The sequence below is a fragment of the Pan paniscus genome, chromosome X (assembly GCF_029289425.2).
Source record: "Pan paniscus chromosome X, NHGRI_mPanPan1-v2.0_pri, whole genome shotgun sequence".
NCBI lineage: Eukaryota > Metazoa > Chordata > Mammalia > Primates > Hominidae > Pan > Pan paniscus.
Genome location: NC_073272.2, coordinates 2492835 through 2510408, shown reverse-complemented (window position 1 = coordinate 2510408; position 17574 = coordinate 2492835). Strand labels below are relative to the sequence as shown.

The following is a 17574-nucleotide window of genomic DNA, read 5'->3' as shown; positions in this document are numbered from 1 at the left end:
GAGCTAAGCCATGTGATACAGCACTTTGAAGCATTCTTCCGTAGCCTGCAGTCACCAAACCCCTCTGGGGCCCAAATTCCACCCCTGCCGGATTCAAAGATGCTTCTTATTGGAGTTCCCCTGCCTCCCACCCAAATTCTTTATGTTGATTCAGACCTGCACGTGGTTCAGGCTTACGAGACAATACCGCCAAGTGCAGGCCTCAGCAGCAGCCTCAGAAGCAGAAGTTTCTCTCGGAACTTCTCCAGCCCCCCTGTCTCTGAGTCCCATTCTCCCCTAAGGCACCGAAGGAACTAGAATCCCTCTTCCCCAAGACGGGTCCCAGAAACAAGAACGCCTTTCCCCCCGAAGCCAGCCATAAAACCTAAAAACAGGAATCTAACTTTCCCTCTATCCTATCTGTATAAAGAGTGGCACAGGCTGGGCACGGTGGCTCACACCTGTAATCCCAGCACTTTGGGAGGCCGAGGAGGGCAGATCACAAGGTCAAGAGATCGAGACCATCCTGGCCAACATGGTGAAACCCCCGTCTCTACTAAAAATACAAAACTTAGCTGAGCGTGGTGGTGCGTGCCTGTAATCCCAGCTACTCGGGAGGCTGAGGCAGGAGAATTGCTTGAACCTGGGAGGTGGAGATTGCAGTGAGCCAAGACTGTGCCACTGCACTCCAGCCTGGCAACAGAGTGAGACTCCGTCTCAAAAAAAAAAAAAAAAAAAAAAAAGAGAGAGAGAGAGAGGCCAAGAAGAATCTAGACACACAGGCCTGGCTGGGTTTCCCCACTCAGGCCATTAGCATTGGATCAGGCCCTTTTTGTCCAACCCTATTTCTACACAGCTGTCCAGACTTGGATGAACCAAAGCATAAATATAAACAATCTCCCCTTGTAACTTGGGGTCTTCATTCTGAATGCTCCCGTGTATACACATTAAATACATTTGTATGTCTTTTCTCCAGTTAATAAATCTGCTTCATGTCCATGATTTTCAGTAATGCTTCAGGGGCCACGACCCCAGAAAGTCAATATAACAAACAGCAATTTTGCAAAGCAAAGAACAGTACCATTGCTCAAATAATAATAATGCAATGTCGAGGCCACCACCCACTGAACATTAGCTGCCACCAGCACAGCTGCCACGCAGCACAGGAGAGCAATGGACCCACAGCAAAACCTCTGCTCCCCACTGAATTATTTACCTCGCTTTAAAGAAGAAAATCAGCTCCCAGCAGGCTCTGAGCAGAAAATGAAAAGGAACACACAGAGACTATCTAAATCCCTGACCCCAATTACAGCTATTGCCAGCAGAATTTATACACCACGGAACTGAATCAGAGCCAACTGCAATCATTACGGGACGTGCAACCACATTAGCAAATTCAGACAGGCTCTTCTGTTTCATTATTCAATCCAATGTCCTTTGATCTGCATGCCCTGGAGAAACAAAGCCCTTTCAAGCAATTGTTTTCTTCCTTCCTTCCTTCCTTCCTTCCCTCCCTCCCTCCCTCTTTCTCTCTTTCTCTCATACAGAACCTCACTATGTTGCCCAGGCTGCAGTGCAATGGTGCAATCTCTGTTCACTGCAACCTCCGCCTCCCAGGTTCAATTGATTCTCCTGCCTGCCTCAGCCTCCTGAGTAGCTGGGATTACAGGCGCCCCCTACTATGCCCAACTAATTTTTTTAATTTTTAGTAGAGATGGGGTTTCACCATGTTGGCCAGCCTGGTCTCAAACTCCTGACCTCGTGATTCAGCCACCTTGGCCTCCCAAAGTGCGGAGATTACAGGCGTGAGCCGCCATGCCTAGCCTTTTTTTTTTTTTTTCATAAAGAATCTCACTATGTTGCCCAGGCTGCAGTGCAATGGCGCACTCTCGGCTCACTACAACCCCTGCCTCCCTGGTTCGAGCGCTTCTAGTGCCTCAGTCTCCTGAGTAGCTGGGACTACAGGTGCATGCCACTACGCCCAGGTAATTTTCGTATTTTTAGTAGAGACGGGGTTTCACCATGTTGGCCAGGATGGTCTTGAACTCCTGGCATCAAGTGATTCACCCGCCTCGGCCTCCCAAAGTGCTGTAATTACAGGCATGAGCCACCGCCCCCGGCCTATTTTTTATTTCTTTACATCGGATTGTACTGGTTTCCTCTGAAGTGTGGGTTCATTTAAATCAACTTTCTTGGGTCAGCTGCTGCAGATGAAGCCACTTAGTGGGTACTAAGCCCATAGAGCCCTCCTCAGCTTGAGGAAGCCCACAGAGGGGAAAGTTCCGAGGTTTTACAAAGCTGGCACAGGGACCCCGAGAAGGACAAATCTTGACTTCCTTCAGGCAAATCCTAAGGTTTCTCTTTGACTCCAGTTCAGCAATTAAAAAATACCTATGTGTATATATAGAAAGCATATGATAATGGTTCTTGTGACTGAACTTGTGACCGGAAAGAGGTCTGGAATCAGACCCCAGGAGAGGGTTCTTGGACCTTGCACAAGAAAGAATTTGCGGAGAGTCCATAAAATGCAAGCAAGTTTATTAGAAAAGCAGAGGAATGAAGAATGGCTCCTCCATAGACGGAGCAGCCCCGAGGGCCACTGGTTGCCCATTTGTATGGTTCTTTCTTGAGGATATGCTAAACAAGGAGTGGCTTATTCATGCCTCCTCTTTTTAGACCATATAGGGTAACTTCTGACATTGCCATGGCATTTGTAATTGTCATGGGGCTGGTGGGAAGATACCAGTGAGGACCACCCAAGGTCACTCTCGTCGCCATCTTGGATTTGGTAAGATTTGTCCGACTTCTTTACGGCAAGCTGTTTCATCAGCAAGGTCTTTATGACTTGTGTCTCGTGTCAACCTCCTATCTCATCCTGTGCCTTAGAATGCCTTGACCATCAGGGAATGCAGCCCAGCGGCTCTCGGCCTCATTTTACACAGCCCCTACTCAAGCTGGAGTTGCTCTGGTTCGAACACCTCCCACTAACTCAACTGAGGTCCACCGGCCCTGTGCAGTAAAGCCGAACACTGCCATTGGGATTGCAGCGTGAGGAAGTGAGGCATTTATTCCGGGCTATTTAGAGGGCATCAAGCAACCTCCTTGATGCCTTAAGACCCAACCTCCTGGGTGGCCAGTAGGTGAGGGTTTTCAATGGCAAGGAGGCAGAGGTTACAGGCAAAGCCATAATACATGCAGGCTATACATTGCTTTGATCTAAAAAGGCGGGATACCTGGAAGCAGGGGCTTAATGTGGATTCAAAGTTTCTCTGATTTGTCATCGGTTAAAGAGGCGAAGTTTGTCTGAGCATTTGGGGTCAGCAGAAATCAATGTTAGTTCTGGCCATTGGTGTGACTTCCTCCAGCACCTCCCCGCACCCCCTTCCACCCCCCTCCCACCGCCACACGCCCCTGGGAAGGAATTTAGAACAAACATTTGTAATGAGAATTCAGGCCTCAGTTTCTCTTACCCAACGTCTATGAGCCAGCAGATGGCATTTTTTATTTGGTGGGGGTCTGGGTTCCTGAAAATCAATTCAGGGCCATATAGTAAGATGTTATCTTGGCTGGGCATGGTGGCTCACACCCGCAATCCCAGCACTTTGGGAGGCCAGGGCAGGCAGATTACCTGAGGTCAGGAGTTCCAGACCAGACTGGCCAATATGGGGAAGCCCTGTGTCTACTAAAAATACAAAAATGTGGGCGTGGTGGTGTGCACGTGTAGTCCCAGCTACTTGGGAGGCTGATGCGTGAGAATCACTTGAATCCAGGAGGCGCTGGAGGTTGCACTGAGCCAAGATTGCACCACTACACTGCAACCTGGGTGACAGAGCAAGACTCCATCTCAAAAAAGGATGTTATCTTTAGTCTTCACAGGAAACTAAACATATTGAGGCTCTAACTTCCTTGGCTATTGTTCTACACTACAATCACCTTCTTGCTTATCAAGCTGCTCCATGCACTTCTCAAGGCCAGCGAGGTGCCTGGAATTTCCCTTGAAGGAACTCAAGGTTTTCCTTTATTTCCATGCTAGGGAGAGTGCCTGGCAGGCCCCTAAGAGGGGTGTCCTTGCTCCATCTCACTCTCTCCCAGGACGGCATGATTCACAGAGTAAAAAAAATTCAATCATATGACTAGGTTAGGACTGTAGGTTGCAACAGAAAGTGACAAGGAAGGCTGCTGCCCCAATGGGGAAATCTTATTCCTGGTGGGCCTTGTTTGCCCAGGGCTGGGTTCCAGTTTATCCCCATGGATAAAATGAAATCCATTCTGTTCTCTACTTGGTTATGAAGTTTATGTTTCCAGCAGGACAGGAAATCAAACACAGCTGGAGTCTCCTCCTCCACACCTCAACATGAATATCCAGGGACTCCTTAATGCTCAAGCTCACTGGGGCTGCAGATGCCAGAGCTGAGCAGGCCGCCCTGGTGCATGATCTGCTCCTCGGAACCCATGAACCCTCCACGGTCTCAGCATCCGAGCAGCCCAGCCTCTCCCCAGAAGGTCAACCAACCGGCCCCGTTCTTGACTTCCCAGTGACCGTATTATGCAGTTGCAGATTGAAGCTCTATTAGAGCAAACATTGGTAATGAGAATTCAGGCCTCAGTGTCTGTCTGTAACACAACAGACGGTGTCTGCAGAGATCGAAGTATTTTGTCGTCAAAGAGGAAGGAATGATCATTCATCACAAAAAGCAAGACATCTTTGGTGCAAGGAAAACTCGAGGAAAATACCGCAGACCATGCAATGAGGCACTGGTTGATGGTGTGTTGTAAACCCATCTTCCCAGAGTGGCATGCATACGGATCCCTCAGGACATGGGTGACACACAGACTATGCTTCAGCAGGTCTGTCTGGGCCCAAGACACAGTGTTTCTCATCAGCTCCCAGGGGATGTCAAGGCTGCAGATCCATGGATCTCACTTTGCAGGACAGAGACTTGGTAATGGCTTCCCAGAGTTGTTACAATGAAATCCCAAAGACTGGGCAGCTTAAACAACAACCTTGATTCTCCCATAGTCCTGGAAGCTGAAAGTCTGAGATCAAGGTGTGGGCAGGGCCGGTTCCTCCTGAGTCCTCTCTCCTGGGCTTGTAGATGCCGTCTTCTCCTTGAGTCCCCACGTAGTCATCCCTCTGTGTGTGTCTGTGTCCTCATCTCCTCTTCTTATGAGGTGTCTTAGTCCATTTCAGGCTGCTGTCACAGCATACCATAGACTGGGTGGCTTATAAGCAACAGACATTGATTCTCCCACAGTCCTGGAGGCTGGACGTCTTCAGATCAGGATATGGGCAAGGCTGTTTCCTCCTGAGGCCTCTGTCCTGGGCTTGTAGACGCCGTCTTCTCCCTGTGTCCCCACGTGGTCGTCCCTCTATGTGCGTGTCTGTGTCCTCATCTGCTCTTCTTATGAGATGTCTTAGTCCATTGCAGGCTGCTATCACAGAATACCATAGGCTGGGTGGCTTACAAACCACAGACTTTTATTCTCCCACAGTCCTGGAGGCTGGAATTCTGAGATCAAGGCATGGGCAGAGCTGGTTCCTCCTGAGGCCTCTCTTCTTGACTTGTAGACACCCTCTTCTCCCTGTGTCTTTACAGGGTCATCTCTCTGTGTGTGTCTGTGTCCTTATCTACTCTTTTTATAAGGACCCCAGTCCTATTGTATCAGGGCACAACCTCCTGAGCTCATTGTACCCTTCTCACCTCTTTAAAGACCCCATCACCAAACACAGTCATGTTCTGAGGTCCTAGGGATTAGGCCTTCAATATATACATTTTGGAGACGCACAATTCAACCCTTACAGCGGTAACTCATTCATTGGAATACAAATGTGTTTGTCCACTGTGGCTGCTGCCATAGCAAAGTCCCACAGACCAGGCTGTTTAAACAGTGGACATTGATTCTCCCACAGGCCTGGAAGCTGGAAGTCTGAGATCAAGGTGTGGGCAGGGCTGGTTCCTCCTGAGAACTCTCTCCTCGGCTTGCGGATGCCATCTTTTCCCTGAGTCCTCACAGGGTCATCCCTCTGTGCATGTCTGTGTCTTCATCTTGTCTTTTTATAAGGTCTGCAGTCCTGTTGGATCAGGGCCCGACCTAGTGACCTCATTTTGCCTGAATCACCTCTTTTTTTTTTTTTTTTTTTTGAGACAGAGCCTCGCTCTGTCGCCCAGGCTGGAGTGCGGTAGTGTGATCTCGGTTCACTGCAACCTCCACCTCCCAGGTTCAAGCGATTCTCCTGCCTCAGCCTCCCAAGTAGCTGGGACTACAGGCACGCCCAGCTAATTTTTTTTTTTTTTGTATTTTTAGTAGAGATGGGGTTTCACCGTGTTAGCCAGGATGATCTCCATCTCCTGACCTCATGATCTCCCGCCTCAGCCTCCCAAAGTGCTGGGATTACAGGCACGAGCCACCGCACCCAGCCTGAATCACCTCTTTAAAGACCCCATCTCCAAACACAGTCACAATTGGAGGTCCTGCAGGTTAGGACTTCCATCTGTAAAATTGAGGAGGGTACAATTTGGCTCACAACAGATTTAAACCATGGAACATGGTCAATTACAATGAGGATGCCATTGGACAGCCTGGTTCAGTGGAGATAACCAGGGTTTGGGAATCTGGAGAGACAGTTTCATCTCAGCAACATCACGCGCCTGGCCTATGCCCTCAATAATACTCTTCCTTAATTTTTTTTTTTCTGAGACAGAGTCTCGCTCTGTTGCCCAGGCTGGAGTGCAGTGGTGCAATCTCGGCTCACTGCAGTGCAATGGCACAATCTCAGCTCACTGCAACCTCTGCCTCCCAGGTTCAAGCAATTCTCTCACCTCAGCCTCCCGAGTAGCTGGGATTACAGGCACACGCCTCCATGCCTGGATCAGCCCAGAATCCAGCCACATGCAGATTCCAGATCAGCCCAGAATCTGGCCACATGCAGATTCTGAAGCATTCCCAGAGGTTGGGATTCACAGACTACAGCAGAGTTTCCCAGCCTCAGCACCGTGGCTGCACACATCACTCACAGGTTTAGGTGCCTCTGGCCCCTGATCCATCGGGGGAATCCCCAGGAGCTTAGCCGTGTCTGGCAGAGCCCCACCTGCAGGCAGAACCCCACTTTTCTACCCCCTGTCTGCCAATGAGAAAGAGGAAAATGGCTGGAATGAGGGGGGCCCTCACAGGAAGGGTCAGTTGTTATCCAAGAAAGGGGAGACATTTCTTGGACTCCGTGCCTGTCTGCTAATTGGCTCCAATATTTGCCAGATGTCTTCACACTCAGGTGCCAAACAGCCATAGACTTTTTCTGCACAGCCCCTTCCTACTCCAACAAGGAAACTATGGAATGCTTAGCTTCTGGGTTATATGTGCCATGGCTCTATGCCCTATGGGGAAAAGATCCTACAAGTGCATTCTGACAGTAAGATCCATTTAGAAATGCCCCAGACAACCATACCATACCTCCTATACTGTACAGGACAACTATACCTCCAGACAACTATACCTCCTACAGTGTACAGGAGCATGACATTTCCAACCTGTCCCCTTTCGCAGGGTTAGAAGTTACAACTAACAGCAGGTTCTCCACTACAGCACTAATGACACTTGGGGCTGCATAACTCTCTGTCATGGGTGCTGTCCTGTGCACTGTAAGGTGTTGAACAACATGCCTTGTCTCCACCCACCGGATGCGAGAACACCCATCCCAGTGCAACTACCAAAATTGTTTCCAGACATTGCCAAGTGTTACTTGAGGAACACAATTGTCCCTGAGTAGCAGAAGAATGTCATAGATAGATGATGGACTGCTAGATAAATAGATAGATTGACAGAGGGATGGATAGATAGATACATAGATAGATACATAGATACATAGATAGGTAATAGAGATGAGAATTGGATAGAGAAGTAGGTAGAAAGATAGATAAATAGATAGATAGACAGACAGACAGATACATAGATAATAGAGATGAGAGTTGGATACAGAAGTAGGTATAATGATAGATAGATAGATAGATAGATAGATAGATGATAGAAGACAGAAAATCATTGACAGATAGATTAGGTAGATGATAGGTGTATATAATAGAGACAGATAGGTCGATGGATAATGGTAGATGATAGATCTAGAGATAGGCAGACAGACAGACAGGATCTCTCATGCTAAGGCAAGATTCCTCAGCCTCAGTCCTACTGACATATGAGGTTGGATCATTCTTTGCTGTGGGGCGTCCTGTGCACTGCAGGGTGTTGAGCAGCATCTCTGGGCTCCACCCACTAGATGCCAGCAGCATCCCTGCTATCAGTGTGGCAACTCAAAGCCTCAAGATATCGACAAGTGTCCCTGTGGATAAACATGATCCCTGGTTGAGAATGGCTGGATGGCAGCATCTGTATCTGGGGGTGTCACCTTGGGCCTGCATAGAGTGAATGACACATCACCGAATTGGAGAGCACAGAGCTGCCTCCCCACTGTGGCAGTGATCCATGAGACTCCACGCAAAGGTAACCACATGGTTGCACACAGAGTCATCATCTCTTAAAAGAAGTACATAGCTCCGCTTGGGCATCACCTGGGGTGCTTCTTAAAATGCAGGTCTCCCAGCTCCCAAATGCCTGACCCACACCTGCTGAATAAAGACCTCAGTGGGTGGGGACGGGGTGGTGCTTTTAATACCTCCTCCCTTCAAGGTGATGACCTGCACATCAAAGACAGAGAATCACTGCACTAAATGGCTACATGCTCAAGGTGACAATGGCAGGGAAATGACCCATTTGTGGTTCCCTTTCCACACCTAAAAATTTGCTAGATCCTTTGCAGGGAAGGAGGGGGCAGGGAGAGAGGGGGCACCAGAATGGAAGCAAGTCAAGAAAAATATAACTGAGACGTAGGATGAGGCTGGCGTGGTTTGGGGTTCTGTACGCTGGCATGGTATGGCTTCTCACCTTAGGCGATCATCATAACGTTTTTCTCCTTTTTTTTTTTTTTTTTTTGAGATGGAGTCTTACTCTGTCACCCAGGCTGGAGTGCAGTGGTGTGATCTCTGCTCACCGCAACCTCCGCCTCCTGGGTTCAAGCGATTCTCCTGTCTCAGCCTCCTGAATAGCTGGGATTACAGACACCCCCCACCATGCCTGGCTAATTTTTGTATTTTTAGTAGAAACAGCGTTCTGCCATGTTGGCCAGGCTGGTCTCAAACTCCTGACCTCAAGTGATCTGCCCAACTCGGCCTCCCAAACTGCTGGGATTACAAACATGAGCCACTGTGCCCGGCCCACAACTTCCCCATATCCCAATTTTTAGAAGTAAACTAAACAGCCTGTGACAACCTAATGCAGCAAGTAATGAAAAATACTTGCCACAATCCTCACTTACCTTTACTCAACAGGAAGTACTCAGAAATATGATTTGCTACTGTTCAGAGCTCTGAGTGATCTTTTTCATAAGTCTTTTTTAGTCTTTACATAGAAACACAGCTCTATACAAATGCACACACATTTTAAGTCATGTTGATACGGACAGGAGGCAGGAAGATACTAGATAGAAGAGGGCACTTCCCCAGCAAAGGCCCCGCCCTCAAGCCTGGAAACCTGTAGTCCTAAATGGAAACAGGCATTCCTATTTTTGTGCCCAAATGTTGCCTTTTGACCCACCATGCCTGCCTGTCCTGTACCCATATAACCCCAAACCCCAGACCCCATGTACAGACAGACAGATGAGCAGAAAAGGCGAGGAACCAAAGAGCAGCACAGCAGAGAAGGAGAGAAGAGAAGGAACATCTGAACACTGAGAGGTGTTCAGCTGGGGATGGTTGGAGAAGAGATTAGCCGCAGGACAACCAAACTCCAGGGGAAGATCATCTTCCCACTCCATCCCCTTTCCAACTCCCCAACCATCCCGCTAAGAGTCATCTCCATCTGGCAACAAAGTCTTCCGCATTTACCATCCTTCAGCTGGTTCGTGTGACCTGATTCTTCCTGGATGCTGGACAAGAACCCGGGTACCAAGACGGCACTGAGCTGGCTAACGCTTAAGCCATGTGCGGATGGCAGAGCTAAAAGAGCACTGTAAAACGCCCACTGGGGCTTCGGGGGTCGCAGGCACCCATCCCTAGATGCTACCGTGGGGCCCAGAGCTCAAAAACACTCACACTAGCTGCTGCACCTGCCCGTCTGCAAGTTCTGCCTCCCATGAGAGGTTTCAGTGTGCAGCGGTCAAACAGATCAAACACACCCCTGTCGCACATCCTGTGAGGGGGGGGGGGTCAGGGAACTCTCAGGTTTCAAATCTGATAAGGGAATAATGTACAATAGACTTGGAAGAGACTGTCTTAGCTGGTGTATATCCTGGACATATATCCTTTTCTTTTAATTTATTTTTAATTGATGCATAACAGATGTACATAGCTTCAGGGTACATGTAATAATTTAATACATTTATATAATTTGTAAAGATCAAATCAGCCTACTTGGGATATCCATCCACCTTAAATATTTGTCTTTCCTTCATATTAGAACCATTCCGACTCTTCTATTTTGAAATCTACAATAGATTATTGTAAACTAAAGTCACCCTACTGATTATCTAAACACTAGTGCTTATTTCTTCTATCGAACTCTGTCATTTTCTTTTTTTTTCCCTCAATAAATGACATTTCATACGCTGCCCTTTGGGGTTTCCACTTCTGGTTCTCAGCTTCTTCTCAGCTGTTAGAAGACCTGATTTTGTCTCGTGCTCCTTCATGCCCCTCTGGATTGGACGGCAAATACTAATTAAATACAGTGGAAATGTGAGGCTGCTAAAACATCAACCTCTATTAGGAATATGGCCGTCTTGCTATTATCTTGTTTTGTATTGATAATTTAGTAATCATCATAATGATTTACAGCATATTAACCGTGAACAATATTCTGTCTTCTTTATTTTATTTTAAGTTCCGGGATACGTGTGCAGGACGTGCAGGTTTGTAACATAGGTAAACATGTGCCATGGTGGTTTGCTGCACCTATCAACCCGTCACAGAGGCATTAAGCCCCACATGCATTAGCTATTGATCCTGAACAATAATCTGTTTTCTTAAGTACTTCGTAGCAATCATCGCACCAGCCTTGCAGAATGTTTTTGGGATCTTGGGAATGTGCTCCATTTCCAGCTGGTGATGGCTGGGGATGAAACAGGGTCGCCTGTGCATTTAACTAATTTTTACCCAGGACATACCCAGCTGCTGCATGTACATCATGTTATTCACACAGAAGGGCCCTGATCCAGACCTCACTTTCCTTCCAGTCCCTCCTGTAACCTCCCTAAGGGGCGCTACTTGTGTCAGAGGCACTGGAACAAGAGCGACTCCATCTTGAATAGGGGCTGGGCAATAGAAGGCTGAAACCTACTGGGCTGCATTCCCAGATGATTAAGGCATTCTGAGTCACAGGATGAGACTGAAGGTCTGCACAAGATACAGGTCATAAAGACCTAGCTGATAAAACAGGTGGTAGTAAAGAAGCCGGCCAGAACCCACCAAAACCCAGATGGTGATGAGAGTGGCCTCTGGTTGTCCTCAGTGTTACACTCCCACCAGCACCATGACAATTACAAATGCCACGGCAATGTCAGGAACTCTGCATGGTCTAAAAAGGGGAGGCATGAATAATCCAAGCCTTGCTTAGCATATCACTAAGAAATAACTATACAAATGGGCAAGCAGTAGCTCTAAGAGCTGCTCTGCGGAGTAGCCATTCTTTTATTCCTTTACTTTCCTAATAAACTTGTTTTCAGTTTATAGACTAGCCCTGAATTCTTTATCGAGCGAGATCCAAGAACCCTGTCTTGGGGTCTGGATCCGGACCCCTTTCCTGTAACACTTGGAGGAGGGATGATTCTGATTTTCAGAAGACAAGGCTTGGGATAGAGCGGGATGCTCACTGGAGTCTTCCGAGAGAGAGCTACAAGACAGCTCAGATTCTGCTGCCGGCTGCCCCCGTCCAAATCCTCAGTGCCTCAGTTTACCCATATCTGTGATGGTTAATACTGAATGTCAACTTGATTGGATTGAAGGATACAAAGTATTGATCCTGGGTGTATCTGTGAGGGTGTTGCCAAAGGAGATTAACATTTGAGTCAGTGGACTGGAAGGGGCGGACCCACCCTCAATCTGGATGGGCACCATCTAATCAGCTGCCGCTGTGGCTAGAATATAAGCAGGCAGAAAAATGTGAAAAGAGACACTGGCCTAGTCTTCTGGCCTACATCTTTCTCCCAAGGTGGATGCTGGAACATCAGACTCCAAGTTCTTCAGTTTTGGAACCTGGACTGGCTCTCCTTGCTCCTCAGCCTGCAGACGGCCTGTTGTGAGACCTTGTGATCATGTGAGTTAATACTTAATAAACTCCTCTCTCTATGTATATTTCTATTGCATTAGTTCTGTCCCTCTAGAGAACCCTGACTAATACACCATCTGTAAAATGACATCAGGCACGACACTCCCGTCATAGGGTTGAGGGACAATCAACTAAGTTAATCCATGCCTAGTGCATAGGAAGTGCTGCCGTCAGTCAAAGAATTTAGCGCAGGACAGGGTGTGGTGGCTGATGCCTGTAATCTCAAGATTTGGGGAGGCCAAGGTGGGAGGATCGTTTGAGCTGAGACGTTCAAGTCCAGCCTGGACAACATAGTGAGATCCCGTCTCTACAAAAAGTTTTAAAAACTAGTCAGGCGTAGCGGCAAATGCCTGTAGTTCCAGCTACTCTGGAGGCTGAGGTGGGAGGTTTGTTCGAACCCCTGGGGTGAAGACTGCAGTGAGCTATGATGGAACCACTGCACTCCAGTCTAGGTGACACAGTGGGCCCCTCCCTCAAAAAAATTAAAACACATTAAAAAAAAGAAAACATTTTATGTCACAAGTGCATTTAATACAACTACCCTACCAAACGCCATAGCTTAGCCTTACCAGCCTTCAAAGTGCTCAGAACACCAGCCAACAGATGGACAAATCATCTAGCACAATGTCGACTTTATAATGAGGTGTTGCATACGTCACATAATTTATTGAATATTGTACTGAAAATGAAAAACAGAATGGCTGTATGGGGCTGGGCACGGTGTCTCACATTTATAATCCCAGCACTTTGGGAGGCCGGTGGATCACCAGAGGTCAAGATTCAAGACCAGCCTGGCCAACACGGTGAAACCCAGTCTGTACTAAAAATAGAAAAATTAGCTGGGTGTGGTGGTGGGCACCTATAATCCCAGCTACTTGAGATGCTGAGGCAGGAGAATTGCTTGACCGTTGTATGGGTACTCAAAGTACAGTTTTCGTTTCTACTGAATGCATACCAATTTTACACCGTTGTAAAGTTGAAAAATCTTAAATTGAAGCATCATGTCAAACCATGGTAAGTTGGGAACTGTCTGTATCCGCACTTTGTAGAAGTTGATTTGCCCAAGGGGATATGGTTAACCTTTGGCTCTTACTGTGAATGATACAAACTCCTGGAAGTACTTTTCTGGGGAGGTGGGTTTGCTGTTGAGCATCTCCCCGTAAACAGAAGCTAATGAATGCATGGCCGCATTGTCCACTTACTAGGTGAGATCTGAAGACAGCACAGAATAATAAAAAATTCTCACTGCAGATCCTAGACTATGTCCACCAGGATCTATCCATCCCGACACCGCCTCCGCCCATAAACAACCAACTCCAATCTTAATGACGTCCATGTCTTTAAATAGGATAAGCAGGAAATGCTGCCACAGGGACATCTGAATGATGTCTTTTAACTCCTAACAGAAATACTTCTCTCTCTTAAGATGCGCCCAGGCGTTCCCTTCTCTGAAATCGCCACATTAAAATGACCAAAGAAACTTACTCAACCGTTGTTCAAATCCTGTATTTTATGAGTTCATTGGAGTTTCTCAAAGAGGTCTTTGTACGGAACTGAAAAATCTAATCTTGGAGTCTGGGACAGCCAGCCTGCAAGTTTATATCGAAGTTTTTGATGTGAACAATTCAGGTGGTTTTAATTTGCAAGAATGAATGACAGTGTTTAGGAAAAGATTTAAAAATCTGAACAAATGCAACCCTTCCAGCAAACGAATCTCTGGTAATCTGCCCCACGGGATGAAGTAGTTTCAACTCTACTTTTACTGTATGGAAATGGTCAGAACTAATTTTTAAAATCAGAAAGAAATGACTGGCATTCCACACACACCCAGTCATGCTTGAATCACGGAGTTAAATAGGTCATTTTTTAAACGCGTGGGACACATGGATCAAAACAGGAAAATATGGCGAATATCTAGATGGTATCAGCTAACATCCTGCCCTTCTGGATCTAATTCCCAGATTCCAAATGGGAGCAGCCCGTCTTCTCCCTCCCCTCTCAGCCACCCATCGCTCTTAGTCTCCTTTCTAATCCCATTGGGCAAATTATCCCCATTCACTTCATAGCAACTCCTTTGGAAAGAGTTTCTTAAAGCAAGAATAGAAAAATCCATGCCCAGGCAGATCTCCCTCAAAGCAAAATGCCTCTTACCTCGGGCGTGCATTAGAAAACACAGGAACGCAAGACAGGGAAGTCCCCACCAGCTCTCCATGGTTTGCTTCAGGATGCAAGAACCTCAGTGGACTCCCCAGCCAAGCGGATTGTGAGACCCGGCCTCTCCACCCTCCTGTTGTTGACTTCTGGTCTCCCAGCTTGGAAGGAAGGGAGGCGATGTCTTCAAGTGGAAAATATGAGCCGAACTGCCAGAAACAAATGGGCTCCAAGCTCAGATCCCAAACTCCACAGCTGAAAACCTGTGGGACCAGTGTAGGCACACTCAGTCGTGTGTCGGAGCCAGCCTCCCCGGGCTGCCCCAACCAATCTGCAGCAGCGCAGAGGATGGGGAAACTGGGGTGGTTCCCAAGCACCAATGGGCATCTCAGGCTTCTGGAAGCCGGCACACTTGCTTGGCAACTCTGCTCGCTGCGGGTGTGGGAGCTGTAGCAAGTTCAAAGTCACCAACCCAGAAACCAGAGAAGACACTGGCCGCCTGTAATCTTCCTCCTGCAGGACGTGATTGTACAGTGATACCCAGTGGGGGGTTAATGTACACATCAGTGCAAAGACCTCAGTTGAAGTCTTGCCTTTTATACCTAACAAACTCAGTGACTTCCAAGAGGCATTTTTTATCCTCAGCCTTCAGTTGTCTCTGTAGGTGGCAGAACTAATATTTCAGCAGATACGGTTGTTCAGGAAAAGGAGATGACATGTGGCTTTTTGTGTCTTTCATTTAAATCTGAGACATTTTATGTAACTACCAAAATTTACATCTTCTGTTTGAAATCTCCTTGGAGAAGAAACATGACTGGATAGCTGAGTTCGATGATGACTCCTGCTTTCACAATGGTTTTAATTATATTCTTCCCTGCAGATCTGTGACTGTGTCTAATTTATCCATATACAACTCGTGGGTTAACCCTTACACTCTACCTACCATGAAGCAGTAGGCAAGCACTTAAAAAGTTACCATTTGCAAACAGCTTTGAAGTCCTCTGGTAAATAGATTAACTGCAGGAGAAAGGGGAAAATCAGTCTTAGTTATAAGGGCAGCTTCTAAATTCCCAGAGAAGCAGGATTCATGGCAAACGGACCCAAAAGGAGAAATAAATCTTGGACTTTTCTCTCTGCAAATTTGAGCATCTGGAGTGTTAAGTCTGTTCATGTTGTTGACCTGGTGTTTGGGAGTTGTCTTCTATGAAATATCTTCCTTTTTTTTTTTTTTTTGAGACAGAGTCTCACTCTGTTGCCCAGGCTGGAGTGCAGTGGTGTGATCTCAACTCACTACAACCTCCGCCTCTCAGGTTCAAGCGATTCTCCTGCCTCAGCCACCCGAGTAGCTAGGATTACAGGCACCCGACACCACGCCCGGCTAATTTCTGTATTTTTAGTAGATACAGGGTTTCACTGCATTGGCCAGGCTGGTCTTGAACTCTTGACCTCAAGTGATCCACCTGCCTCGGCTTCCCAAAGTGCTGGGATTACAGGTGTGAGCCATCGCGCCTGGACTGCAACATCTTTATAAAGGTAAGTTACTTGGATGGATTAAGTTCCTGTGCACACAGGTGTGTGTGTGTGTGTGCACGTGTCTGTGTGTGTGTGCGTGTGTGCATGTGTGTGCATGTGTGTGTGTGTGTGTGTGTGCGCATATGGGGGAAATGCTCTAAGGCAGTTAGCTTGTGCAGTCCTAAGCTCTGAGTGGCAGAGTCCAGGAAGCAGTTGATGCATTTAGAAAGATATTTCCTTCAAAGTCCCCTGACCCTAAAGAGGACTGACACCGTGACATCTGCTACAAAGCGGATGGACGTCAAAAACTGGATGCTGAGTTAGAGAAAACAGACACAGAAGAACGCATTGTGTAGGATTCCATTTCTCTGAAATGTCCAGAACAGGCAAATCTGCAGAGACAGAAAGCACATTGCCGGTTGCCAGGGGCTGCAAAGACGTGGGAATGGATATATTGTGAGTTGCATTTTTTCTCCCGCAAACTTCATATATTGAAGCCCAACCCTTCAGTACTTCAGAATGTGACTTTCTTTGGAAATAAGATCTTTGCAGATGTATTACTTTGGTGCAAAAGTAATTGCAGTTTTCACCATTACTTTTTTTTTTTTTTTTTTTTTTTTTGAGACACAGGCTTGCTCTGTCACCCAGGCTGGAATGCAGTGGCATGATGTCAGCTCACTGCAACTTCTGCCTCCTGAGTTCAAGTGATTCTTCTGCCTCAGCCTCCTGAGTAGCTAGAATTACAGGCGTGCACCACCACACCTGGTTAATTTTTGCATTTTTAGTAGAGACGGGGTTTCACCATGTTGGCCAGGCTGGTCTCGAACTCCTGACCTTGTGATCCGCCCACCTCGGCCTCTCAAAGTGCTGAGATTACAGGCGTGAGGTAGCGTGCCCAGCCCCTCGCTATTACTTTTAAAGGTGAAAACTGCAATTACTTTTGCACCAACCTAATCATTAGTTAAGATGAGGTCATACTGCAATATGATTGGTATTTTAAAAGAAGAGAGAAATCTGGACACTGACATGCACACGGGGAGAAGGCCTTGGGAACATGAAGTGGGAGATTGGGGTGATGCACCTACAAGCCAAGGGATATTGGCAGCAAACCACTGGACGCAATGGGAGGGGCATGGAATCCATTCTACCTCACAGCGTCAGAAGAAATCAGCCCTGCTGGCTGGGCCCGGTGGCTCACGTCTGTAATCCCAGCACTTTGGGTGGCTGAGGTGAGCGGATCACTGGAGATTAGTAGTTCGAGACCAGCCTGGCCAACATGGTGAAATCCCGTTTCTACTAAAAATACAAAAATTAACTAGGCATGGTGGTGCGCGCCTGTAATCCCAGCTACTTGGGAAGCTGAGGCAGGAGAATTGCTTGAACCCAGGAGGCAGAGGTTGCAGTGAGCCAAGATTGTGCCACCGCACTACAGACTGGGCAACAGAAACAGAGTGAGACTCAGAAAGAGAGAGCGAGCGAGAGAGAGAGAAGAAAGAGAAAGAAGAAAGAAAGGAAGAAAGAAAGAGAAACAAAGAAGAAGGAGGAGGAGGAAAGGAAGGAAGGAAG

General features: G+C 47.3%; 1 protein-coding gene across 11 annotated transcripts in view; it reads right to left on the bottom strand.

Annotated features, from left to right (window-relative positions):
- XG (Xg glycoprotein (Xg blood group)) overlaps nucleotides 1–16863 on the bottom strand; it is a 64770-nt gene extending 47907 nt beyond the window's left edge. For 2 of the 11 annotated variants that reach the window (XM_063601861.1, XM_003814386.4), the window contains exon 1: nucleotides 14497–16807. In XM_063601861.1, the coding sequence (XP_063457931.1) occupies nucleotides 14497–14557 (61 nt within the window). In that variant the 5' untranslated portion in view covers nucleotides 14558–16807. Of the gene's footprint in view, nucleotides 1–14496 lie in introns of all 11 variants that reach the window. The other 9 variants (XM_063601865.1, XM_063601862.1, XM_063601867.1 and 6 more) reach the window with 9 other exon arrangements.
- Nucleotides 16864–17574: the final 711 nt, after the last annotated feature.